Source organism: Mercenaria mercenaria, chromosome 9, assembly GCF_021730395.1.
Source record: "Mercenaria mercenaria strain notata chromosome 9, MADL_Memer_1, whole genome shotgun sequence".
Classification (NCBI taxonomy): domain Eukaryota; kingdom Metazoa; phylum Mollusca; class Bivalvia; order Venerida; family Veneridae; genus Mercenaria; species Mercenaria mercenaria.
This window is the reverse complement of record NC_069369.1, coordinates 74345903-74373085: the sequence shown is the minus strand read 5'-3', so window position 1 is coordinate 74373085 and position 27183 is coordinate 74345903. Positions and strand designations below refer to the sequence as shown.

At 36.9% G+C, this 27183-nt stretch overlaps 1 protein-coding gene across 1 annotated transcript in view; it reads right to left on the bottom strand.

Moving 5' to 3' along the window:
• Positions 1-27183, bottom strand: part of LOC123547472 (protein mono-ADP-ribosyltransferase PARP14-like) — a 111068-nt gene that overhangs the window by 27834 nt on the left and 56051 nt on the right. The window contains exons 10-23 of the mRNA XM_053551711.1: positions 26862-27039; positions 22264-22394; positions 14756-14859; positions 14081-14314; positions 13471-13692; positions 8301-8358; positions 7099-7157; positions 5773-5997; positions 5347-5568; positions 4101-4248; positions 3779-3883; positions 3475-3537; positions 2916-3101; positions 1682-1912 (exon numbers count right to left, since the gene is read on the bottom strand). Coding sequence (XP_053407686.1) covers positions 1682-1912; positions 2916-3101; positions 3475-3537; positions 3779-3883; positions 4101-4248; positions 5347-5568; positions 5773-5997; positions 7099-7157; positions 8301-8358; positions 13471-13692; positions 14081-14314; positions 14756-14859; positions 22264-22394; positions 26862-27039 — 2166 coding nt within the window. The remainder of the gene's footprint in view (positions 1-1681; positions 1913-2915; positions 3102-3474; positions 3538-3778; positions 3884-4100; positions 4249-5346; positions 5569-5772; positions 5998-7098; positions 7158-8300; positions 8359-13470; positions 13693-14080; positions 14315-14755; positions 14860-22263; positions 22395-26861; positions 27040-27183) is intronic.

Here is a 27183-nt window from a genome sequence, read left to right as displayed (position 1 = left end):
ACCTAGTTTCTGACCCCACATGACCCAGTTTCGACCTTTGCCTAGGAATCATCGCGATAAATATTCTGTGCAGGTTTGTGTCAAATCAATGCATAAATGAAACCTCTATATGGCTGAAAGGGTCAGAATAGAAAATTTTGCATTTCAGGTGCAGTAACTTTCGAACGTATGATGGAATCCAGCCGGTTTTCGAAAGGAACCAAGATCTTATAGTGACTTAAGTTGTGTGTAAGTGTGGTTAAAGTCAAATGTAAAATGTCACTTCTATTGTGTTCACACGGTAAAAATTAACAAATTTTGTCTCTTTCAGGGGTGAATCAGGGGCTGTTACTCCGGAACCCATAATTGGATCTGACGGATTGCCAAAATGTATTGTTGTTAAAGATATTTTGCAAGTTTGTATCAAATCAAACCATAAATGAAGTCTCTATATGGCTGTAAAAGCCAAAATAGCCAATTCTGGCCTTTTAAGGAGCCATAACTCTAGAACCAATGAAGGAACCTGGCTAGTTTTCGAAAGGAACCGAGATATTATGCCAATACAAGTTTTGTGCAAGTTTGATAAAAGCTGATTGCAAAACGTGGTCTCTATCGTGTTCACAAGCCAAAAATAGCAAATGTTGACCATTTAAGGGGCAATAACTCTGTAACCCATAGTGAGATCTGGCCAGTGAGTTTTCGAGACGAACCGAGATATTATGCCAATACAAGTTGTGTGCAAGTTTGATCAAAGTTGATTGCAAAATGTCGTTTCTATCGTGTTCACTAGCCAAAAATAGCAATTTTTGGCCTTTAAGGGGCCATAACTCTGGAACCCATGGTGGGACCTGGCCAGTTTTCGAAAAGATGCCAATACACGTTGTGTGCAAGTTTCATTAAAATTGATTGCAAATGTGGTCTCTATCGTGTTCACAAAAAGCTGTGGACGGACGACGGACGGAACGACCACGGACGAAGGGCGATCACAAAAGCTCACCCTGTCACTACGTGACAGATGGGCTAAGAAAAACAAATGCGTCCTCGGACTGATCTCCGCAGTCTCCAGTTGACCCATGACAACGCTGCGGCTCACAAAAGTGCCATCGTTCAGAAGTTTCTGCGAGATGAAAAAGTGGTACAAATCAACCATCCCGCCTTTCCTCTTTTTAGAAGGGAAGCTGACTAGGTGCAAATATTTATCAAATAATGCATTTGGAGCGGCTTTTGTAGTTATTAAGACCACATCAAGGGGATACTAATCTGCAGCGTTCATCTTTTGTATTCCTCGACTGGGGAAGAGTATTAAGTCAAGGGCGAGTACTTTAAAGTGATAAACTAAATTTGAAGTCTGCACAAAGCCTTTGTACCACATTCCAACACGATTGTCATTATTTGTACAATCACCCTCGAAACGTCATATAATCCAGCTGATAATTCAGTTAACCATTTTCTTTCTATTCTCTGCTTCACGAGTCAACACCATCTATATATAATATATCTTTTGAACTGATTATTCAGATTCTACGAAATATCGGACCTAATATCAGATGTTGATTCCTAAAATATGTCATGGGTGATGTTAATTCTGCAAAAGGTAAACCTTTCTGCTGAAAATTTTAAGGTTAGTCTCCTGAACAAAATTCACTATATAGAACTAATAAGTCAAAACTCCCTATTATAACCCTTTAAGAAGTAAACTCACTTTTAGAAAATATTTTAGCCAACGACCCGTCTTTTCCTGAAGCTGTAGCAGCGTCTTGAACTTTCTTATGCAACTTATCCATAATTGGAGTGAACATTGTGGGCTGTCCTTTGTAAACAATTAAGCGAATATCCTTGATTGATGGATTCCTGTTTGCCTTCATGAAGTCATCGATTGCATCAAACATACAACCAGCAATTGCCTCTGGGTGGAAAGTTGTAAATCCTTTTCCTAAAATGAGAACAAATCCCACGTTTTCTACCACTCATGTACGAGATATTAGGCAAAATCTACGATGCTCAAAAGTTGTAAAGATTTTAAGAAAGTCAGTCCGAAACTGCTTTTGTACAACTGAATGAAAGGGGTTAATTCTTTGATAGTGTTTTTATCCAGTAAATCTTAATATACAATACACCAGGAACAAAGCTCCGAAAGGCATATTTAGGAATATAAACTCTGCAGCAGTGTATGAATTGTTGTGAATATAACAAATTTGATATGAACACAAAAGCTTAGACAAAGTAAAACTATATTTTTAAGAGAGAACAAACACAGAAAAGGAAAATGGCTCACTACCTTGGAACAACACAACTTGGGAGAAGAAACCGGTTTATTGTACAGTAACACTTTGATTTTAATCCCTACCATATTACAAAGTTATATAATAGTGTAGATTAAAGGCTACCTCCCCATGAAAATTTCTTGATAAAAAGGGATCTAATTGTCGCAAACTTGAGAATTAAAATTGCTAGCATTATTTCAAGTGGCCAATACACTGTTCTTTGTTAAAGTAATGTTATCCATAGACTGACTAAATGGGTTTTGAAAGTCAAAGTAATTGGTGTTGTTCAGATTTGAAAAAAAATGTATTAACTACATGAATTTCCAGCTAGCAGGTGATATCACATGTGTGACATTAAATTTACATTTAATTTTGATGTGTTTCTACCACCATCTTCCATGACGCAGGCATTTGTAAAATATTTTACACGACAGGCGGCGACTGGTCAATTACATTCTGCGTATGTTGTTCAGCAAAATATTCACTGCATTTAATTTTCAAAAAATAATTACGCATCATATATTCCAGAATGAAACTTCACACATTTAAGAATAAATCTCATAAAAAATTTAAGAATGAAATCTCAAACATTTAATAAATTTGGAAAATACAAATACCTCTAAGTGACAGTCAACATGGCGAATGTTTCACAAAATACATTTATCATCTTACCTGTACCCAGCACAGGAAAGGCAATCGTCTTTAAGGACTTTTTGTTTGCTTTCTCTAAACATTTACGGAACCGATCTTGCCATTCGTCGAGTTTCTCTGCATATCTTACATGGATAACATATTTTGCACGAAGTTCAAAACCTTTGGTCATCACAACACCCTGTGTATGCAGCTTTTGCACCCGATCTACAGACACAAAAATAAATAAATCATTCAATAGAAGTAGAATATACATGAAAATGTTGATTTATCATTTTTTGGCTAACTGACTTTCCATTAGGTAAAATAAAATATCAGAATCATATTTTCCAACCTATTATTTACAACACCGAAATCAAATCAGACAAGTAAAATAGAAAAAGTAGAAACTCCACAGGTCGCTCAACACAACAAAAACGAAAATGTTGCAGGCTCGTTTTGATTGAGCTTGTTCATGGACGGTAGTTAAAATGCAGTAAGTCAAAAACTGGGAAACGTTTGAAACAAATATGAAGTTTGAAGGCAACATCGCCATATTTTATCAGTCTACGCTATTATCCATTAATGACATGGTAATTACCTTTTCTATTACACTCGGGTTCCATCTTCGGGCATTTCTTTTTCAATTCAAGAGCTACAGCGCCTGCAAAATGAACAAAAGATCCAAAAGAGATTCATGTAAGATCTCAGAGATAAATTAATATCTGAATTAAGCTTTTTTTCACTAACGTTACGAAGATAAAGCATTATAAATTTTATCTATAGTTTTACAAGAGTTAAGTATAGTCAGTGAACAAAGAAATAGCATCAGCTATTATACCATTGGTAAATAGTGCTTAGAAACTGTTTACATAGGCACAAATAATTTACAATAACAAACTAACCTAGGAATTCAAAGTCCTTTCCAACACTGGATACAACTGCATCTGTCTTCTGTGACAGAATATCATCTTTGAAAACACTTAACTTTATCTTTCCAATATGTACACCTGTGAAAAATATGGAAGAAACAATCTAATTGCTTATGCTTTAAGAGGTAAAGATTTTACAGGATATGATTTATATCTGGGCAATATGGGAGAAATAATGCAGTTGGTAAATCTAGTGGTATTACAAGATTTATGTCCGACACAACTCGGAATAATGACACTGACAGCTTAATTTCAGGAACTAACTGTATCTTAAACGTATAGAAAAAATTCCCACCATCGGGATGTGCATTGTAGAAGGACGTTTGTCGTGGGGCAGGAGCTGCTGTCTTTGGGCGAGAGCCTGGATATTTCGGATCTATAGTTGAATGCCTGCTTTCTCTTCTTCCCCTTCCTCTCGCATTCAATATGTATGACTTGAACCTCTAAAGAAATATAAAAGATGACAATATATGATCTACAAAATTAAAATCGCATTTTTACAGACTTAATACATTCACATTTGTTTCTAAACACATTCAAATTTTCATGTGCATGAAGAGATAAATTTATCAAACATTTTAATTGATTTAACCATTTCACTCAAAAAAGAGCATGTATTAATTTACAACAAGAGGGCCATGATGGCCCTATATCGCTCACCTGTTATCATTGCACTTGAGGACAAGAAGGTCCTCAGAAAAAATATCTAAGTCCAAAGGACGACAGGAACAACAAAGGGAAGAAATTTAACCAAAAAGAAAAAAAAATCTTACAAGGTATAGATATGTTAAAATACACCTAAAAATTTGAGGTACCATCCATGCTGTACCACAGAAAACTGGTCTCGTGTTTTCCCTACGGCCAATAATAAAAAAAGTTACTAAAAATATGCTATTTATAGTAACGTAAAAGGGAAGTAATTAAACAAAAATATTGTAAGTCTAAAGTGGACAAAAGAAGGATCTGCCAAATAAATCTGTTGACATAAATGAAATTTCAGATCAGTATCTTCATTAGTTATGGAGATATAACAGTTTTAATTTGAAATACAGGGAGGTAATTTGACATAAAATCAGTCCATAGTTATCTACCTTGACTGTCTCAGTCCAACTAATCACAATAATGAAATTTCAAATAAGTCCTGAATAAAGCTGCTATTGTACATACAAAGTCAAAATAACTAATTTTGGCCCTTTCAGGGGCCATAACTCTGGAACCCATAATGGGATCTGGCCAGTTCAAGAAAGTCACCGTGATCTTATGGTGATACAAGTTGTGTGCAAGTTTGGTTAAAATAAAATCATAAATGAAACCACTATCGTGCAGACAAGAAATTGTTGACGGACGGACGACGGACGAAGGGTGATCACAAAAGCTCACCTTGTCACTATGTGACAGGTGAGCTAAAAATAACAGTGTTTCGAAAGGTATTTTTAAACAAACATGGTATAACTCAAATTTGAAATACTTTGTTCTGAAACGACTACTATAACAGAACTTGAACAAAAAGAAAAATAAACCGAAACGTATTTAAACATTACCTGAATCACAGCGTGGTCCTTTGCGTGCATTATGAATCGGACATTCTGTAAACTCGAGTTGGGATTTTTCTGCGACCATTCAATCACAGTCTCAAACATACACTTGCAAACCTCATCTTTTGGATAACGCAGAAAACCTGTCCCAAGTGCTGGTAACGCCAAAGATTTCAGACTTTTTGCCTGGGCTAGTTGCAGCAGTGTCTGTATGACTTTCGTTAAGATCTGGGAAAAATCATTAAAATTTTGCCTAAATATAAATTATACTGTAATAAGAGTAATTGTAGAAATTGATAAAGTCATTCTTCAATGGTCAGTTAAGAATTAACATTTTCTACATGACAATGAAATGTACATTTTAGTCTATTCCTTAACTGTCGTTTTATCATCTTTATTAGAGTACTTTGTTAATAGTTGAAAAATACATACACTGATAGCATCAGCATTATACCCAGGAAGAACAGTCAAGAATACAGACTTGCAGGATAACTTTCCACCTCCAATTTCAACCACATTTCCTTCTTCAAGTTTGTTGCTGTATTTTGCTTTGCATTCGTCTTGTAAGGTGTTTCCACCAGCTCTAAGAAGAGCTTGACATGCACCATTACGGCTTAAATCCATGTTTGGAGATGTGGAGCACAAAATACCATCAACCTTTCCGTAAAATAATAAACATTAATCTAAAACAAAAGGTAACAATTCCAACCAAGCTGTATTAAACTTGTATACAACTTAAGACATTATAATGTTTTGTTATACGTTTCACAGACATCTACTAAAATTGCCCAGCAAAAAATACCCTATCCGAAGTGACATTTGTCATGCATGTATTTGCTGCCGAAAGAACCACATTTTCTATACTGAAACTAAATTAAAAGACATGCATATTCTACAAATAACCCTGTTTTGAGTATGACGTCGTTTTTTTTCTATTATTTGACATAGTGACCTAGTTTTTGAGTTCGTGTGACCCAGTTTTGAACCTGACCTAGATATTATCAAGATAAAAATTCTGACCAATTTTCATGAAGATCCATTGAAAAATATGGTCTCTAGAGAGGTCACAAGGTTTTTCTATTATTTGACCTATTGACCTAGTTTTCGAAGGCACGTGACCCTGTTTTGAACTTTACCTAGATATCCTTAAGGTGAACATTCTCACTAATTTTCATGAAGCTCTCATGAAAAATATGGCCTCTAGAGAGGTCACAAGGTTTTTCTATTTTTATACCTACTGGCCTAGTTTTTGACCGCAGCTGACCCAGTTTCGAACTTGACCTAGATATCATCAAGATGAACATTCAGACCAACTTTCATACAGATCCCATGAAAAATATGGCCTCTAGAGAGGTCACAAGGTTTTTCTATTATTTAACCTACTGACCTAGTTTTTGAAGGCACGTGACCCAGTTTCAAATTTTGCCTAGGTATCATCAAGATGAACATTCTGACCAATTTTCATGAAGATCTTGTGAAAAATATGGCCTCTAGAGAGGTCACAAGGTTTTTCTATTTTTAGACCTACTGACCTAGTTTTTGACCGCACTTGACCCAGTTTCGAACCTGACCTAGATATCATCAAGATGAACATTCTGACCAACTTTCATAAAGATACCATGAAAAATGTGACCTCTAGAGAGGTCACAAGCAAAAGTTTACGCACGGACGACGGACGCTGCGCGATCACAAAAGCTCACACTGTCACTTTGTGACATGTGAGCTAAAAACGCATAAATTTCGTAAGTAACTACCAACCTTCTGTTGAGCAATGTTTTCAACTGACAATTCTATCGTCATGTTTCCGGCTTTTAGATCTGTAAAACAAAACACATACATGTACAGCAGGGGTGGCGAAATCCGATTTTGACTTGCTTGTCCGTTTTTGTCAATCGCTACTTTGTACTTGTCCGTATCACTGGCGCCAGATCAGAAAGAAAATGCCTCTGTACATATTATACCCTACCCCTAGGTATTCTATAAGAACCATGGTCGTGAACGGGAAAATATACTAACCCGTTTCAATCGCGCATTTCATACCTAAAACACGCAGTGGGGTAAATGTGTACTATGGATATCAAACAAGTGGTAATTTATCTTCCATTGTGCACCGGTCACATTTTTCAATACATCTTATCTTATAAAAACAACGCGTAGTTTATAGTAATTTCAACATTACACAAAAAACTTGCTTGAACTTCCCTGGTGAAGTTCCGTTCTAGATTACAAAACCATTCTGATTGGCTGTTGTAAAAATGTATGTCAATCGTCATTTTACTACACGTGTTCGCTAAAATGTGAAAATGCAGCAAAATGTGCAAAATGAATAAAATATACAGAACAGACGCAGACCAATGTACGATTTCAAATTAAAGATCATATACAAGATGAATTTCATTCATCATTTCGAGTTTTAGTGTAAAATTTTGATTTTTTTAAAATCTGTTTTTGTTTGTTTACGTTTCGCCAAACATGTGCGCACTGCCGTGACCTCTAGACCGGATGTTCATTAGGGAAGTTCAAGCAAGTTTTTTCTGTAACGTTGACGAAAGCATAAAATATGTTGATAATCTCAGCAATATGGAATATTGAGACAATGTGACTGGTGCACGATGGAAGATAAATTATCGCTTGTTCAATATACTAGGTACCCATTCACCGAACTGCGCGTTTAAGTTGAGAAATGTACGATTGAAACGGGTTAGTGCACTTTCCCGTTCACGACCATGGTTCTTATAGAATACCTAGGGGTAGGGTATAACATGTACAGAGGCATTTTCTTTCTGATCTGGCGCCAGTGGTCCGTATGATAGTTATATAGTAGATTCTGGTCAAGCTTATTAATTAAATTATTGTCTTGTAAGCTGTCACTTTATTTTTCGACCATAGTAAATATTTTATAGTAGACTGTACTTACATTTCTAAGATATTCATATGATCATACGATATCAAATACTTACCAAATGTTGGTCTTTCACCACCACCTTCTAATCTTAACCTTTCTTCCTCTTCAAAAGCCTGAAATTCAAGAAAGAACACAACAGTTAACACATGTTCAATAACCTCAGCGCTCGATTTATTTGTAAAATAATACCTTTTAAGTAAAAGCAATCACTATCATGAAAACTCTAGTACACATGAAGGATGTTCGACTAACAGTGTGAAGCAAGCTATATTCAGATAAGCTTGTGCACCTGAGCAACTTTGAATCCATTCCTGCAATAAGTGTACAAGTCAAATGGTTTATCGCAGCCAGAAATTTGTACAAACCGGACAGAAGTTGCAAAATTGTCATTTGTGCAGGAAAGAAGCGTTTACCGTAATGTCCAGTACTGGACAGGTATTATAGTGACCATGCACGGACACAGCCAATTTTCCCAGAGGGGGCCGATCCCCTGCCCCCCCCCCCCCCCCCACCCTGGACATTTTGAAATTTAGCACTTCATTTTTTGCATTCTGGGACAGTTTTATAGACTAACTTGTTAAATTTGGGAAAATGATAAAATCAAGCTTTCTTGAAGGTAAAATTCTTAGTTTCTTTTAGATAAATAATATGAATTATGTCGGGGTCGTATGTAGCAGCAGCCGCATATACTTTACATGCAGTCCTAATGTTGACTTTTTCGAAAAACATTTTCTTTCCTTCTTGTCTTCTTTCCTTTTCTAAAGATTTTCCAGCGGGGGTCCGGACCCCCGGTACGCCCCCCCCCCCCCTTGATCCGCGCATGGCCACATATCATGCTTTCTGTTTATGGAGGTAAACTTGTGTTTGGTTAAATTTCAACAGAGCACAGTTGTCTGAACAGTGTACAAACTCATTACTGTTTTTTCGGGCAAGGGTGGAAAAAAAGTAGTAAACAATGAAAGCAGTAACAGTTTTATTAAAAAGAATAAACAATAAGACAAACATTTCCAACATCTTTGGCCGGTTCAAAAATCCCATGTTAAACATACGATAAAGCCCGAAACGCGTGAAAATGTTCCGAATGTAAATCGGGTGAAATAGACGCTCGTATAGTTAGATTATGCGTCTAGATTGATTAAACTGGGCGAGTCTACTTACTTATTACTTGAGGATGAAAAAAACGTGTTTTTTAAATGTTGCTCTTAAACATGGGTGGCGGTTGAACTACTAAAAGTACAACAACAGTTAATTCACAACAAATCGTACGGTATGTTTTTATAATCAGTAGAAGCTAGTCGTATTTACGCTTATGAGACCTGTTTCACCCATAAGTAAAGAATTGACAGGTCCATCATGAAATATTTTCCCCAGCGTGCAAATAATTGTCCTATTCAATATGATCATCGGCCGCGATCAATGAGGAGTTGAACACACCAGATTTCTTCACTATGGCCTATTTTGTGAAGTTTAGAAAGGGCAATAATATCAAAATAATTTTTAATACAAACCTTCAAGGTATTCCCCTTTACCGAAACACATTTTTGTAAATTATTAACCCAATCGCGTAAAGCAGACAAATAGTTTTCTTTTGGTATCTGTTTGAGACACTGATAAATGGCGCTGCCAAGAGAACTTTGGACGTTTGTTTCTTTCTTAAGTCTTAGAAATAAAAAAAAATCACAGGAACTAAGGTCAGGTGAATAAAGCAGATGGTTTACAATTTCCACCTTTTCAGAAGCCAAAAAAAGACTTAACAACCTCGCACTTATGAGGGGAGGCGTTGTCGTGTATAAGATGGACTACTGGCCATCCTTTGCCGGGACGTTTCTTATTGTAAAACTGTTTTACTTTCTTCAGTACAGAGTTCTTGTAGAATTGTCCAGTGACTATAGTTGAAGAAAAATTTCGTGCCACATCTTTTTCAAAGTTACCGTTCTCTTGACGACACAGGGGCGTTTTTGATCTTTTCGCTTCCACTGCTTATTATCAGCCCTTCTCTGTGGCTTAAACATATACACCCAGGTTTCGTCACCTGTTAGCAAGTTAGAAACAAGAGCTCGTAGAACACGAAATGCACCCCCCTTGATGCATTCAGTAATTGCACAAGGAAAAGAAATAATTTGGTCACAGTCCACTGGAACCTTCTGACTTCAAATCAATAATTTTTGGTCATTTACCAGTCAAAAGAAAACTCTGTATCAAATGTGATCTTAGACCATTTTCTAGTTATTTGGCTAAAAAAAGTTCTACTGTTCTGGGTCAATATGACCTTGACCTTTGACCTACTGACCTCAAAATTAAAAGGGGTCATCTGCTGGTCATGATCAACATCCCTATTATGTTTCGTGATCCTAGGCCCAAGAGTTCTCAAGCTATCGTTCGGAAACAGTTTAATTGTTCTGAGTCACTGTGACCTTGATCTTTGATCTACTAATCTCGAAATCAATAAGGGTCGTCTGCTGGTCATGACCACCCTCCCTCTCAATTTTCATGATCCTAGGCCCAAGCGTTCTTGAGTTATCATTCACAAACCCTTTAACTGTTCCGGGTCACTGTAACCTTGACCTTTCACTTACTGACCTCAAAATCAATAGGAGTCATCTGCTGGTAATATTCAACATCCCTATTATGTTTCGTGATCCTAGGCCCAAGCGTTCTCAAGTTATAGTCCGGAAACGGTTTAATTGTTCTGGGTCACTGTGACCTTGACATTTGACCTACTAACCTTAAAATCGACAGGGGTCATCTGCTGGTCATGTCCATCCTCCCAATAGACTTTCATGATCCTCGGCCCAAGCATTCTTGAGTAATCATCTGGAAACCGTTTAACTGTTCTGGGTCACTGAGACCTTGATCTTTGATCTACTAACCTCGAAATCCATATAGATCGTCTGATGGTCATGACCAACCTCCCCTCAATTTTCATGATCCTAGGCCCAAGCGTTCTTGAGTTATCATTCACAAACCCTTCATCTGCTGGTTATGACTAACCTCCTCATCAACTTTAATGATCCTAACCCAAGCGTCCTTGAGTTATCATCAAAAAACCATTTAACTTTTCCGGGCCACTGTGACCTTAACCTTTGACCTACTGACCTTAAAACCAATAGGAGTCATCAACATCTCTATTAAGTTTCGTGATCATAGGCCAAATCGTTCTCAAGTTATAGTGCTTAAGCGGGTTAATTTTTCCGGGTTACTGTGAACTTGACCTTTGACCTACTAACCTCAAAATCAATAGAGGTCATCTGCTGGCCATGACTATCCTCCCTATAAACTTTCATGATCCTAGGCCCTAGCATTTTTGAGTTTTCAACTGGAAATAGTTTAAATATTCGGGGTCACTATGACCTTGACCTTTGACCTACTGACCTCAATGTAAATAGGGATCATCTACTGGTCAAGACCAATCGCCCTATTAACTTTCATGATCCTTGGCAAAAGCGTTCTTGAGTTATCATCCAGAAACCGATTGGTCTACGGACCGACCGACATCTGCAAAACAACCCTAGCTAAACTACCACAGCCTTTGTATGTTTTCAAAAGTTCCCGGGCACTTTTAAGGCGTTGTTTCTTTAGCGCCTCCGCAGTGAGCAAATGAGGTACCCACCTAGCGCACACCCTTCTCAGGTCCAAACGCTTTTTCAGAATTGTTTGCACACTGCCTTCTGATATGCCAGTACAACTGGCGGCTATATCTTTCACCGACAATCGCGCATCCTGTTCGATCACAGCTTTTACAGCAGCGATGTAAGTGTAAGGTTGGCATGTCCTAAATGCGTTTAAACCCCCAGTTTCCTTTTCATAGGTTACTGACCATTTCAAGGCGGTGCCCCTATTTTCAACTTGTTTTCAGTCCGCCTCATACTTTGTGTTGTGTCTGTTGTCTTGTTCGTTGTTAGCGTTTGTTTTCTCTTTCTCCTCACTACCCCCATTACCCCCATCGCCCCATCCCTTTCCCTTTCATTTATGCTCCCTTGCATTTGCTGCCTTTCTCTTTTTACAATGAGTTAGTTATCGTGTCCACCATAATTCTGACCGCCGGTCGTCCTTAAGCGGTGCCCAACTGCTGTTTTTTCCTGCTTATATATGTGTACGTGTATTTTTGCGTTTGTCATGGGCAGTGCCCCATAGTGTTGTTTTTTTTATCTGTGTATGTTAGTTGTGTGTGTGTGTGTGTGTGTGTGTGTTTCTTTGTCTCTTATACGTGCGTGTCTGCGACATTGTAGGAATACTGCGTTTAAGGAACGTGGCTTTCCCTGCTGAATATTCATCTTTGCTCCACCTTCCCCCAACATCCGACCCTTTTATCTACCCCTTACCACCCCATCCACATTTTTCTGTATTTTGCATATATTTATAATGTACTTGTTGATGCATTTTTGAAGCAGCCCGTCTACAATATTTTTACGTTACAGCTTCTTTTTGTTGTGGCCATACTTTGCGATGCATGGCTTTATGGCTGTGTTTGGGGTGATGCTCCGTGTTTCCGGGAAATCTACCCTTTCTTTTTATCTTTGGTAACAGAGGTGACAGAGGTTTTAGGCCTACCAGGACGGATATCATATTCGACAGATAATTTCCCAGCTTTAAAAAGCTTTAACCCACTTAAAACCTGTACGCATTGAAATGGCCCGAGGTCCATATATATACCACACAATTCATCAGATATCTGCTCTGAATCTATATCAAGCCTAATTGCTACGAATTTCAGTCTTTTCGTCCAGTTTACAATGTGACGAGAAATTACAAAATGTATATAAAAATTCTATATACATATATTATTTTCATATCTCGAGTTAAAAATAACATACATTCGCAACAGCATACTCGTGAAGTGTGGCGGTCATATTATCGCCATATGCACACCACGGGTAGTTTGGTACGATGAATAATCACCGCTATTATTTGCCAACTTTTCTGGTAGTTAAGTCTGGGATATTTCAATGTGTACGGTGATGCTTTGACGTAGTAATGCGGGTTCGAGTCCTGGCTCCGACTAAAGTAATTTCCATTTACATCTCTTTTTTTGTATTTTTCGGCAAAAATAAATTCCATACAAATGAAGAATCAATCGGATAACAAACTTAATAATTAAATTGGTGGGATTAACAACCAGGTAATGAAAATATAAAATTAAACATTTAATAGGTAGCAGCCGGGTACAAGATTTCTTAAAACCGATTCAAAGCAAGATCTGATACAACTCGGCATGAAATATATACCTTGATCGTTGAATAATCTTTCTGATAAAGAACAAAGCTGACTTCCTTTAATGTAGTTTGTGGATGGCTGAGGTCGAAATCAATTACTGCCTGATACATAATCATAGCTACAAGATCAGTTGGATATTTGAGTTGTCCGGTACCCATTGCACAAAAAATAATAGAATACATCTTATATTTCGAGGCTAATTCTAGAGAATCTTTCATGACTTTTTCCAAAACCTGTAACATACAATAATGGCATATTATGAAAAGTACCATGTAGGCAAATATTCATCTAAACTATTGTGTATAAAAACTTTACATGATATTCAAATATTTACAACAGAAAACCAACACTTAAAGAAATAGTCACCATTATTGCACTATTTTAGTTTGTGATGTTTCAAGTTATTAACTGGGCATGTTAAAATGTTATATGTTCACATATCATGTTCTGGTTTATATCATAAATTATGCATAGATTACTTTTACTCATTTAAAAGAAATGATAAAAGGCTTGACATGGTAAATATTATCCGGAGCTGAGTATAACCCTATATAAGCACACTGATAAAAAATGAACTGAACCTCACTTAAGGAACATTCGATGGAAAATCTAAAATGTTACCTGTCTCGGATTGTGGTCAGAATTCCAGTTTGGCAATGTTGTCAAATAAACTTTGTTGCATTCAAGACTTCCACCACCATCAATAACTGCTATTTCGCCAAATTCTATTCCATTTGGGTAGTTTTCTTTACACTGATCTTGGAGTTTCTTTCCGCCTGCCTTAAGCACCGACTTGCAAGCATTGCCGCTACTCAAGTTAAGATTTGGTGATGTTGTTACAACGATAACATTACCCTATTATTAGAAAAGATATGGACATATTAATTTCATGTACTAGCTTTACAATTCTAAAATGCCGAATGAAAATTGAATAAAAACAAAAACGGTCTACCCAGATGGTCTTCACTTCTGAATCATGTCAGGAGGGCACCTTGAGTCTATACTAAGCTTTATAACTGGAAAGTCCATGTTTCGGCATGATTGTAAATACAACAAAAACGTATCGCTTTTGTCATTATTGTATCTTTATAAAAGATACAACGTTTTGCAGTTAAAATGAAGCCTGTTTAAAATATTAAACATAAAATACATGTTTTCTCTACCGCAAATATTGATGTAATTATGTATTATGCCGAACCTAAAAAACTATTTGTTTTGCAGCAATTATGTCCAGTTTTAGGCTAAACAATATCTCTACATATACGTATATAAATAAATAAATATAAATAAATATACATCTTTTTGCCCGAGTTCTCCTTTAACAAGATTGACTTTTACTCCGTTAGGTGCTTTGAACCCTTGATTTATAGGTTTCGCAGCTGTTGCTGAACCAAACCCATCTGAAAAAGTGAAATGTTGAGCTATTCCTAACTGACAATAAATCAAGTATAATGTACACAAATTTTGTCGTAAATAATGTATTTTCCAAAGACACCTTAATAACTATTTTCCCAAACCTTCATAGTTAATCCTAATTTCATTTAAATAATCGATAGAAATACCATTTTTATTGCTTAAGAACTACTCGCCCCAGTCGGCTTGAATTTTTTCATTTCCACAAGGTTTGGCAAAACAAGAGGGTAATGATGGCCCTATATCGCTCACCAGAGTTGGTCTGGCCTACTGACCTAGTTTTTGACCCCACATGAGCCAGTTTCGAATTTAACCTAGAGATCATCAAGACAAACATTCTGACAAAGTTTCATGAAGATTGAATCACAACTGTTGCCTTTAGAGTGTTCACAAACATTTCCGATGACTTCACCATGTGACCTTGTTTTTGACCCCAAATGACCCAGATTAAAACCTGACCCTGAGATCATCAAGACAAACATTCTGACAAAGTTTCATGAAGATTGAATCACAACTGTTGCCTTTAGAGTGTTCACAAACTTTTCCGATGACTTCACCATGTGACCTAGTTTTTGACCCCAAATGACCCAGATTAAAACCTGACCCTGAGATCATCAAGACAAACATTCTGATAAAGTTTCATAAAGATTGAGTCACAGCTGTGGCCTATAGTGTCCACAAGCTTTCCATTTGATCTGGCCTACTGCCCTAGTTTTTTACCCCACTTGACCCAGTTTCAAAACTGACCTAGAGATCATCAAGACAAACATTCTGACAAAGTTTCATAAATATTGGGTCACAACTGTGACCTCTAGAGTGTTCACAAGCTTTTCCTTTTATCTGGCCTACTGACCTAGTTTTTGACCCCACATGATCCAGATTCGAACCTGACCTGGAGATCATCAAGACAAACATTCTGGCCAATTTCATAAAGACTGAGTCACAACTGTTACCTCTAGAGTGTTCACAAGCTTTTCCTCTGTTCTGGCCTACTGACCTAGTTTTTGACCCCACATGACCGAGATTCAAACTTGACCTTGAGATCATCTAGGCAAACATTCTGACAAAGTTTCATAAATATTGGGTCACAACTGTGACCTCTAGAGTTTTCACAAGCTTTTCCTTTGATCTGGCCTACTGACCTAGTTTTTGACCCCACATGACCGAGATTCAAACTTGACCTTGAGATCATCTAGGCAAACATTCTGACAAAGTTTCATAAATATTGGGTCACAACTGTGACCTCTAGAGTTTTCACAAGCTTTTCCTTTGATCTGGCCTAGTGACCTAGTTTTTGACCCAAATTACCCAGATTCAAACTTGACCTAGAGATCATCTAGGCAAACATTCCGGCCAAATTTCATAAAGATTGAGTCAAAACTGTGACCTCTAGAGTGTTCACAAGCTTTTCCTTTGATTTGGCCTACTGACCTAGTTTTTGACCCCACATGACCCATATTCTGATTTGCCCTAGAGATCACCAAGACAAACATTCTGACCAAAAATCATAAAGATTGAGTCACAACTGTGACCTCTAGAGTGTTCACAAGCTTTTCCTCTGTTCTGGCCTACTGACCTAGTTTTTGACCCCACATGACCGAGATTCAAACTTGACCTTGAGATCATCTAGGCAAACATTCTGACAAAGTTTCATAAATATTGGGTCACAACTGTGACCGCTAGAGTTTTCACAAGCTTTTCCTTTGATCTGGCCTAGTGACCTAGTTTTTGACCCCAAATTACCCAGATTCAAACTTGACCTAGAGATCATCTAGGCAAACATTCCGGCCAAATTTCATAAAGATTGAGTCACAACTGTGACCTCTAGAGTGTTCAGAAGCTTTTCCTATGATCTGACCTACTGACCTAGGTTTTGAACCCAAATGACCCAGATTCAAATTTGACCTAGAGATCATCAAGACAAACATTCTGACTAAAAATCATAAAGATTGAGTCACAACTGTGACCTCTAGAGTGTTCACAAGCTTTTCCTTTGATTTGGCCTACTGACCTAGTTTTTGACCCCACATGACCCATATTCTGATTTGACCTAGAGATCACCAAGACAAACATTCTGACCAACAATCATAAAGATTGGATCACAATTGTGACCTCTAGAGTGTTCACAAGCATTTCCTTTGATTTGACCCCGTAACCTAGTTTTTGACCCCACATGACCCAGACTCAAATCTGACCTAGAGATTATCAAGACAAACATTCTGACTGATTCTCATGGGTTTCAAATTGAAATTGTGGTCTCTAGAGTGTTGCCAAGATTTTCCTTTGATCTAGCCTAGTGACCTAGTTTTTGACCCCACATGAACCAGTTTCAAACTTGACCTAGAAATCATTAAGACAAACATTCTGACCCAGTTTCATAAAGATTGAAACACAACTGTGGCCTCTAAAGTGTTCACAAGCTTTTCCTTTGATTTCACCGGGTGACCCAGTTTTTAACCCAACATAACCCAGATTCGAACTTGACCTAGAAATCATCAAGACAAACAGTCTGACAAAGTTTCATAAATATTGGGCCACACTTGTGGCCTTTAAGAGTGTTCACAAGCTTTTCCTTTGATTTGGCCTACTGACCTAGTTTTTGACCCAACATGACCCAGCTTCGAACTTGACCTAGAGATTATCAAGACTAACATTCTGACCAAGATTCATAAATATTTGGTCACAAATGTGGCCTCTAGAGTGTTCACAAGCTTTTCCTTTGATCTGGCCTACTGACCTAGTTTTTGACCCCACATGACCCAGTTTCGAACTTGACCTAGAGATCATCAAGACTAACATTTTGACCAAGTTTCATTAAAGATTGGGTCACAAATGTGGCCTCTAGAGTGTTCACAAGGCAAATGTTGACGGACGACAGACGCCGGACAATGACCGGTCACAATAGCTCACCTTCAGCACTTTGTGCTCTGGTGAGCTAAAAATGTAGAAATGATGCTGAAAAGTGGTAAAATGAGTGAAAACAAGTGAATGAAGTATTGCCATGCAATACAAAGTCCCCTACTGGAAGGCACCTAATTTTCTCTACTGCAGTATAACATAATGAACTAATATCTGTCAATGATGTATAAACAATATTGTACTATAAATACAATATGTTATAACAAAACACTTGGGTTAAAATTTGTATATATAAAAAACAACAGTTGTTTTCATATGCCATTTTCGGCCGATAAAGGTATCATATAAGATATTTATAGTAACAACAAAGGGAAACTAGAACTGTCACAGGAGTGACTCATACCCCCACCATACGGTCTTGTCACAGAAGAATGGCAACCATAAGAAATTTTAAAAATACTTAGTCTTTGGAGTACTTCATCCTGGGCTTCCACATATAAGTAATACTAGTATAATACTAGTATAGTAATACTAGTAAATATAAAAAATCTCTAATATTAGAGATACACTGAAAGTGAATACAAAAAAAATGTCTTACCGACCCATGTTACCACAGAAAAATGTATTTACTTTTTACATAGGACTTATAATAAAAAAGTTAGAAAAATACCTAAAATATTGAAAATCTAAAAATAGGATTTCTAAAAATAGACTAATTCCTTGAATTTAAGAGGAAGAAACTCAGTACAAAAGTTAAAAAAAGGTTACTTCCCTCTGGCTCTAAGCCAATCAGAATAAGATATAGTGAAAATACATCAAAATTAACCTTAAATTCTAGGTAAAAGGGGACACAATTCAAGAAAAATTAGTGTCAGAGTTATGCACCTTGTGTCACATGATGTGGGTGATGAGGTGGAACATCTATTTTAAGTCTGAATCAAATCCATTCAGTAGTAACCGAGATATAGTGAAAATACATCAAAATTAACCTTAAATTCTAAGTAAAAAGGGGCATAATTCATGAAAAATTGGTGTCAGAGTTATGCACCTTGTGTCACATGATGTGGGTGATGAGGCGGAACATCTATTTTAAGTTTGAATCAAATCCATTTTGTAATAACTGAGATATAGTGAAAATACATCAAAATCAACCTTAAATTTAAAGTAAAAGGGGACATAATTCATAAAAAAAATTATGTCAGAGTTAAGCACCTTATGTCACATGATCTGGGTGATGAGGTGGAACAACTATTTTAAGTCTGAATCGAATCCATTTAGTAATAACTCAGATATAGTGAAAATACAACAAAATTAACCTTAAATTCTAAGTAAAAGGGGACATAATTCATGAAAACTTAGTGTCAGAGTTATGCACCTTGTGTCACATGATGTGGACACATGATGTGGGTGATGAAGTGGAACATCTATTTTAAGTTTGAATGAAATCCATTTTGTAGTAACTGAGATATAGTGAAAATACTTCAAATCAACCTTAAATTCTAAGTAAAAAGGGGCATAATTCATAAAAAAAATGGTGTCAGAGTTATGCACCTTGTGTCACATGATGTGGGTGATGAGGTGGAACATCTATTTTAAGTTTGAATCAAATCCATTTAGTAATAACTGAGATATAGTGAAAATACAACAAAATTAATCTTAAATTCTAAGTAAAAGGGGACATAATTCATGAAAACTTGGTGTCAGAGTTATGCACCTTGTGTCACATGATGTGGGTGATAAGGTGGAACATGTATTTTAAGTCTGAATCAAATCCATTTGGTAATAACTGAGATAATAGATTTCGGGACGCGACGGGACGGGACGCGACGGGACGCGACAAAACTGACTCCTATATACCCCCCTCAAACATGTTTGGTGGGGGTATAATTAATTAAAGATTCTATATAATATAAGTCCACAAGAAACTCTTTACAAGGTAGATAGGCCAAAATACACCTAACAATCGGATGTAACATGCATGTTGTACCACAGAAAACTGGTCTAGATTTTTCCCTACGGCCAGTAATAAATAAGTTACAATATAATCTATTTATAGTAAAAACAAAGGGACGTAATTCTAAAAACAAAGGTGTCTCATGGTGGTGAACATTTGTACTAAGTTAAATCAAAATCCCTCCATGCTTGAAGAAATGCTTAAGACAAAGTCATTCTTGAATTTGACCGTTGACCTCTAGGTGTGACCTTGACCTTAGACCTGGGGACCTGGTTCTTGCGCATAAAAATCCGTCTCATAGTAGTGAACATTTATGCCAAGTTACATCAAAATCCCTCTATGCATGAAGAAGAAATGTTCCAGACAAAGTCATTCTTGTATTTGACCTTTGGCCTCTGTGTGTCACGACCTTAGGCCTAGGGACAAGGTTCTTGCGCATGACACTACGTCTCATAGTGGTGAACATATTAAAATCTCTATAAGGATTGCTGACTGGACAGGAAAAAATCCCTTATGGCCTTTGACTTCCAAGAGTGACCTTGTCCTTGAAGTAAAGGGTCGGGTTTTGCACATGACACATTGTCTCATTCAGGGGAATATTTGTGCAAACTGATATTTAAATCCTGTTTTGCATGACAAAGTTATAGACCGGACAGGAAAAAAGTCCCATTGACATTTGATCTCCAAGTGTGACCTTGACCTTTAAGCTGGGGTTCTGGGTGTTACGCATGACACATCGTTTCATCATTGGGAACATTTATGCTAAGTAATATTAAAATCCCTTGATGGATTACAGAGTTCTGAACCGGACAGGAAAACAAGAGCTGTCACAGAAGACAGCGCTCTCGACTATTTCGATGCTGAATAGTGAAACTGGGCACATCTGAGGAAACTGGAGTCGTCACTGGAGTGTTTAATGACTCCAATGGTGGGTGAAGATATTGCACAATAGCTTGAGTCTGTGTCAAAAATATTAAGTAATAAGAGAGGTAAAGATAAAGTGTATCAAAACACTTTAAGTATAATTCTAAGCAAAAAGGGGGCATAATTCATAAAGAGTTATGCACCTTGTGTCATATGATGTGGGTGATGATGTGGGACAACTACTTCAAGTTTGAATCAAATGCATTTCGTTATAACTTAGATATAGCGAAAATGCATCAAAATTAACCTTAAATTCTAAGTAAAAGGGGGCATAATTCATGAAAAATTGGTGCTACAGTTATGCACTTTGTGTCATATGATGTGGGTGATGATGCTGAACAATTATTTTAAGTTTGAAACAAATCAATTCAGTAATAACAGAGATAGAGTGATATGACTGAAAAAATGTTGAAAAAGACGTTAAACCCGAACACACACACACACACAGATAGAGTGAAAGTGCATCAAAACTTTAACCTGAAATTCTAAGTAAAAAGGGAGAATAATTCATGAAAAATGTGTGCCAGAGTTATGTACCTTGTGTCATATGATGTGGGTGATGATGTTGAACAACAATTTTAAGTAGAAATCAAATCCATTCAGTAAAAACAGAGATAGAGCGGAAGTGCATCAAAACTTAAACCTGAAATTCTAAGTAAAAAGGGGGAATAATTCATGAAAAATTTGTGCCAGAGTTATGCACTCTGTGTCATATGATGTGGGTGATGATGCTGAACAATTATTTTTAGTTTGAATCAAATCAATTCAGTAATAACAGAGAAAGAGTGAAAGTGTATCAAAACTTTAACCTGAAAATCTAAGTGAAAAGGATGGATAAATCATGAAATATTGGTGCCAGAGTTATGACCCTTATGTCAAATGATGTGGGTGATGATGAGGAATAATTATTTTACGTTTGAATCAAATCCATCAATTAATTACAGAGATAAGAAGAAAAAAGAGAAAGTGTAAAAAAAACTTTAACCAAGGTGGGGACGCGGGAAGACGCCGACGCCGACGCCGGGTTGAGTAGGATAGCTCTCCTTATACTTCGTATAGTCGAGCTAAAAAAAACCTTTGACCTCCTCCAACTGTGACCTTGACCTTTGAGCTATGGCCCCGGGTTTTGCGCATGACACGTCTTATCATGGGGAACATTTGTGCAAAGTAATATTAAAATCCCTTCATGGATGGCCGAGTTATGGACCGAACAGGAAAAAAAGCCCTGTTGACCTCTGACCTTCAATTGTGACCTTGACCTTTGAGCCAGCGGTCCGGGATTTGTACATGACACGTCGCCTCATCATGAGTTAAGGACCGGACACGAAACAGACCCTGTTCATGCCATGTTAACATCTGAATGCCAAGTGTGACCTTGATCTTTGAGCTAGGGGTCTGAAAGTTAAGCATGACACATCGTTTTATTATGAGGTACATTTGTGACAAGTAATATTAAAATCCCTTCATAGTTGGCAGAGTTATGGACCGGACAGGCAAAAAGCACTGTTGACCTTTAACCTCCTATTGTGACCTTGAAGCTAGGGGTCCGGGTTTCGCGCATGACACGTCCTGGTAGACATTCTCGTAATTAAAAACGTTACCATTCAAATTCAATTAACACATTCTTTATCATATGAAATTGTAATGTTCAGACCTTGACTGGTTCCGGTGGCGCCTCTAGCAGATATGGGGACCTCGTAACCATCATCACTGTCTTCTGATTCGCCAGCAATACTCGCTTGCTCCATGAAGGTAGCATTTTCACCAGGTAGTTTAATAAGACAACTGTTTGAAATATAATATCATTTTGGTTAAAATCATCACCTACCTGAAATCGTTGACTACGCGGACATTATTTTTTCTTGACATGAGAAGTGTTTTCATTACATGGACCTTATAATAAAAATCAATATTTTGCTGCACGGCCAGAGTCCACAAAAGAAATCCATGTTCATGTGAGAAATGTCAGAAAAAAGCCACTTAGTAAAAACAAGCAAATTCAGTAAATTTATATCCCCCACCGGATAAAGTGTTTTGTGAATGAGGGGATTATATTTTAAAAATATTCAATTTCCAGATATACACAAGTAATGTACAAAAGGAATGTGCAGTGGTTTGTGGGTTCCTATTTTTTACCAAATCAAGGGGGAAATATCTGTCCTATAGTGATCTATATTTGTATTAAGTTTCATGAAGATCCATCAATGTGTTACTTTGTTTTGTGGGAATTTCTGAATTTTTAAACTATTAAAGGGCAAAAACTTTGCAGTTTTTAAAGAGATCCTGATGAGAACTACGCTAGCACCGCCGCCCTATTGTGACAGATATTTGTGTGAAATTTCACGAAGATCCATCAATGGATTACTTTGCTATGCAGGAATATATGGACTACAAAAATAATTAAATGGCAATAACTCTTGTTAATGAAGTTATCCCGACGAAACTGTGCTTGCATCACAAACCTAAATTGATCTACATTTATGTAAAGTTTCATGAAGATCCATCATTAGATTACTTAGATTACTCCATCAACTGAATATTACTATATGTGAGCAAATGTTATGTGCTTTTTCATCATTGTGTGTGTACGTAACGACTTTTTCAACAATTTTTCAGTCATATAAACGACGGTGTCTACTTGTAGCAGCGCGCACAATGCCCGACTTTATAGTGCTGTCTCACTGGAATATCACGCCGTAGACACGTGACATTATTCCCCACCCAGTCACATTATACTGACACCGGGCTGACCAGTCCTACCACTATCCTCTTATGGCTGAGTGCCAAGCAAGGAAGCTATTATCCATGTAGCTAGTACTAGTACCATTTTTACGTCTTTGATATGACGCGGCCAGGGATCGAACCCATGACCTCCCGCACTCGAAGCGGGCGCTCTACCACGAGGCAGTTATATGTGAGGTTTGGTAATTCCAGCTAATTACTTTTTGAATTATAAGCATTTTCAATGTTTTTTTTTCACACAAAGCAAGGAGAAAAACTCTACTTTTATTGAGTCAAGGGTGATAATACTCCATGTGAGCAAAGGTCAGGTGCTAGTTAATAATTATGTGAGGTTTGGTGATTCTAGCCGAAATACTTTTTGAATTATAAGCACTTTCATTTTTTTCCCCAAACAAATCAAGGGGAAAAGCTCTGTTTTTACTAGACAAAGGAAGATAATACTATATTTAAGCAAAAGTCATGTGCTAATTAATAATTACGCACGGTATGGTGATTTTGGCTTAAATACTTTTTGAAGTATAAGCATTTTCAATTTCTGACGGACGGACACACGGAACTCTTTACAAACAGATACTTATGTGGCTACCCGTTTGTTCTCTCTATTGTTATTTTAGCCACGCAAAGAGAAAAAGAAACAGGCACAATGAATGACAATGAAGAAACATCACCGTTACCTTTTATTTCTACAGCCACCTAAGTAAGCATGGACGAATAGCCGGACGGACAATGTAAAAAATAATTTTCCTCCACCTTCGGTGGTGAATAATAAAAATTAGTAGTTTTTTTATTATAATTCCGCGCCCACTTATTGACATTAGTGACATCTTACTCCTATTACTTTAGTGACACCGTATTCTTCTCACTAAACAAACAGGCATTATCCTGTTATTTGGTCCGCGGACCAAATAAATTCCACAACATTTAAATGATATGTTTAGCTTCGGCTTTGTAAAAACATCATAGTGTATCCATCCACCATTCTAAAAAAATCATTGTGTATCCTTCCGCCATTCACTGTTGAGGTCATGTAAGGTCGCGTAGGAATACACATAATAAATTATACATGTGCGGACCAAATACCAGGAGTATATATAGAGAGACGAAAATGTTTTCCAATAGATTCATTCTAATGCCTTTTAAGGGGAAGTATCCTCGGGAAAGGGGTTTTCTTTGGGGGATCATATTTTCAGAAAAAGGGGCTTGGTAGTTTTTTGGGGGTGACATTTTTAAAATAATTCGTTAATATAGAAGTTTTCAGGTGCGGACCAAATACCAGGAGTATATATAGCGACGAAGAATTTATTTGGTCCGCGGACCAAATACCAGGAGTATATATAGAGAGACGAAATTGTTTTCCAATAGATTCATTCTAATGCCTTTTAAGGGGAAGTATCCCCGGGAAAAGGGTTTTCTTTGGGGGATAATATTTTCAGAAAATGGGGCTTGGCAGTCTTTTGGGGGTGACATTCTCAAAATAATTCGTTAATATAGAAGTTTTCAGATGCGGACCAAATACCAGGAGTATATATAGCGACGAAGAATTTATTTGGTCCGCGGACCAAATACCAGGAGTATATATAGAGAGACGAAATTGTTTTCCAATAGATTCATTCTAATGCCTTTTAAGGGGAAGTATCCCCGGGAAAAGGGTTTTCTTTGGGGGATAATATTTTCAGAAAATGGGGCTTGGCAGTCTTTTGGGGGTGACATTCTAAAAATAATTCGTTTATAAAGAAGTTTTCAGATGCAGACCAAATACCAGGAGTTTATATAGCGACGAGGAATTTATTTGGTCCGCGGACCAAATACCAGGAGTATATATAGAGAGACGAAAATGTTTTCCAATAGATTCATTCTAATGCCTTATAAGGGGAAGTATCCTCGGGAAAAGGGTTTTCTTTGGGGGAGCATATTTTCAGAAAATGGGGCTTGGTAGTCTTTTGGGGGGTGACATTCTTAAAATAATTCGTTAATATAGAAGTTTTCAGATGCGGACCAAATACCAGGAGTATATATAGCGACGAAGAATTTATTTGGTCCGCGGACCAAATACCAGGAGTATATATAGTGAGGTCAGGCATTCTGCAGACAATGTTTACCCATAATTTTACGTTCAGATCAAAAGATAACCATGTACTTCGAATGAACCCATTAACATAGTTCACAGAGATGTTAATATGCCTTGATTTTGATTGCAAGTTTCAATTGACCGTTTGCTATGGAAGAAGAAAAATTTACACACAATGGATGATAATACAAGACATTATTGGAGATGCTAAAAAGTGGCCAAAGCTAATTAGATGACTATTTTGGTAGATAGGTGTTAAACATTTTGATCGTTTATTATTAGCTGCATTCGTGTATGTCAATAAATTAAATCCAGATATATTTCTATAGTGGGCTTATCTGACAAATTTGTGCAGGGATGAGAGCGGATATAAACATTTTCGCGATTTATTCCGTCTGTTTGACGAAAAGAAATACAATCTGTATGCATTTAATGTCACAAATAACCGATACGAGTATATTGATTTTTTGTGTGTGTACGTAAACAGTATCTCCGAATGAAGACTTTACTAATTTTGTGCTGGAACTGTTCCTTTAAAACTTGTATATTTCGTTGTTCATTTGCTGGGAAGTAATTTTGGACTTCTAACTGACATGTAAATAGTTTTCATATTCGGTTACTTTACGGAATAAATAGCATTAGTCTATTGATACAGACTATAGTCACCAGAGGTTAGGGACTATTTTTTTCAACACTGTACGGAATAAATAGCATTAGTCTTTTGATACAGACTATAGTCACCTGAGGAAGGTACTTTTTTGCAACACTATAAGAACTACTTTTTAGGATGGACTACTTTTTGACCCCAATACGGTGAGAAACACCGATATATAATTTCAAGAAAGTTACATTAATACAAGAAAATAAGACCGGAGTTTCTGGTCCGCGGACCAAATAACAGGATAATGCCAACAAACATCGTACACCTATTACTTTAGCCACATTGTACACCATTTACTTAGTTACATAGTACTTCTGTTACTTTAGTGACAACATACATCTATTCTTTAGTGGCATCTTACTTCTATTACAATGACATCGTTCTTCTGTTTCTTATGTGACATAGTTCAATTATTACTTTAGCCACATCGTTTACCTATTACTTCAGTAACATCGTACTCCCATTACTTTAGAGATATCGTAAACCTGTAACTTTAGTGACAGAATACATCTATTTCTTAGGTGACATCTTACACCATATATTTATTGATATATATAGTATACCAAATATTCAGTGACATCGAACACCTAATATTAGGTGACATCGTACTCCAAATTCAGTGACATTTAGTTAAAGAGACCTTGTACTCTAACATGTCTCGACACTATACTCCTAATACCCAGTGACGTCGTACACCTATTCCCAAAGTGACTTAATACTTTTGTGACATTATGCAACTATAACTAATATCAAGGTAGAGTTTTTGAATATATATACCAACCTTGTTTCTTTTTCAACAATAGCTATTGTCCCTTGTTCCTTTTCATCTCTGAAAACATCTTTCACCGCAACTTTCTGAATGGTGTATTTTTCACATTGGATTGCATCAAAAAATATCTTAAACTCCTTTTTGGCTTCTGATATACCCTTTTTGTTACCCCTGATGTTGACACAGTCGTCTAATGAGTAAAGAAAGTCTCAATTCAGTATTTAAAGTTAAATAAATAACGTTCACATGTTAAAAAGCCGGAAGTCATATTAATGTTGTTCATAACGCTGAAACGTTAAAAAAAGCAAAAAAGCCTTACTTTTACTTTATACCA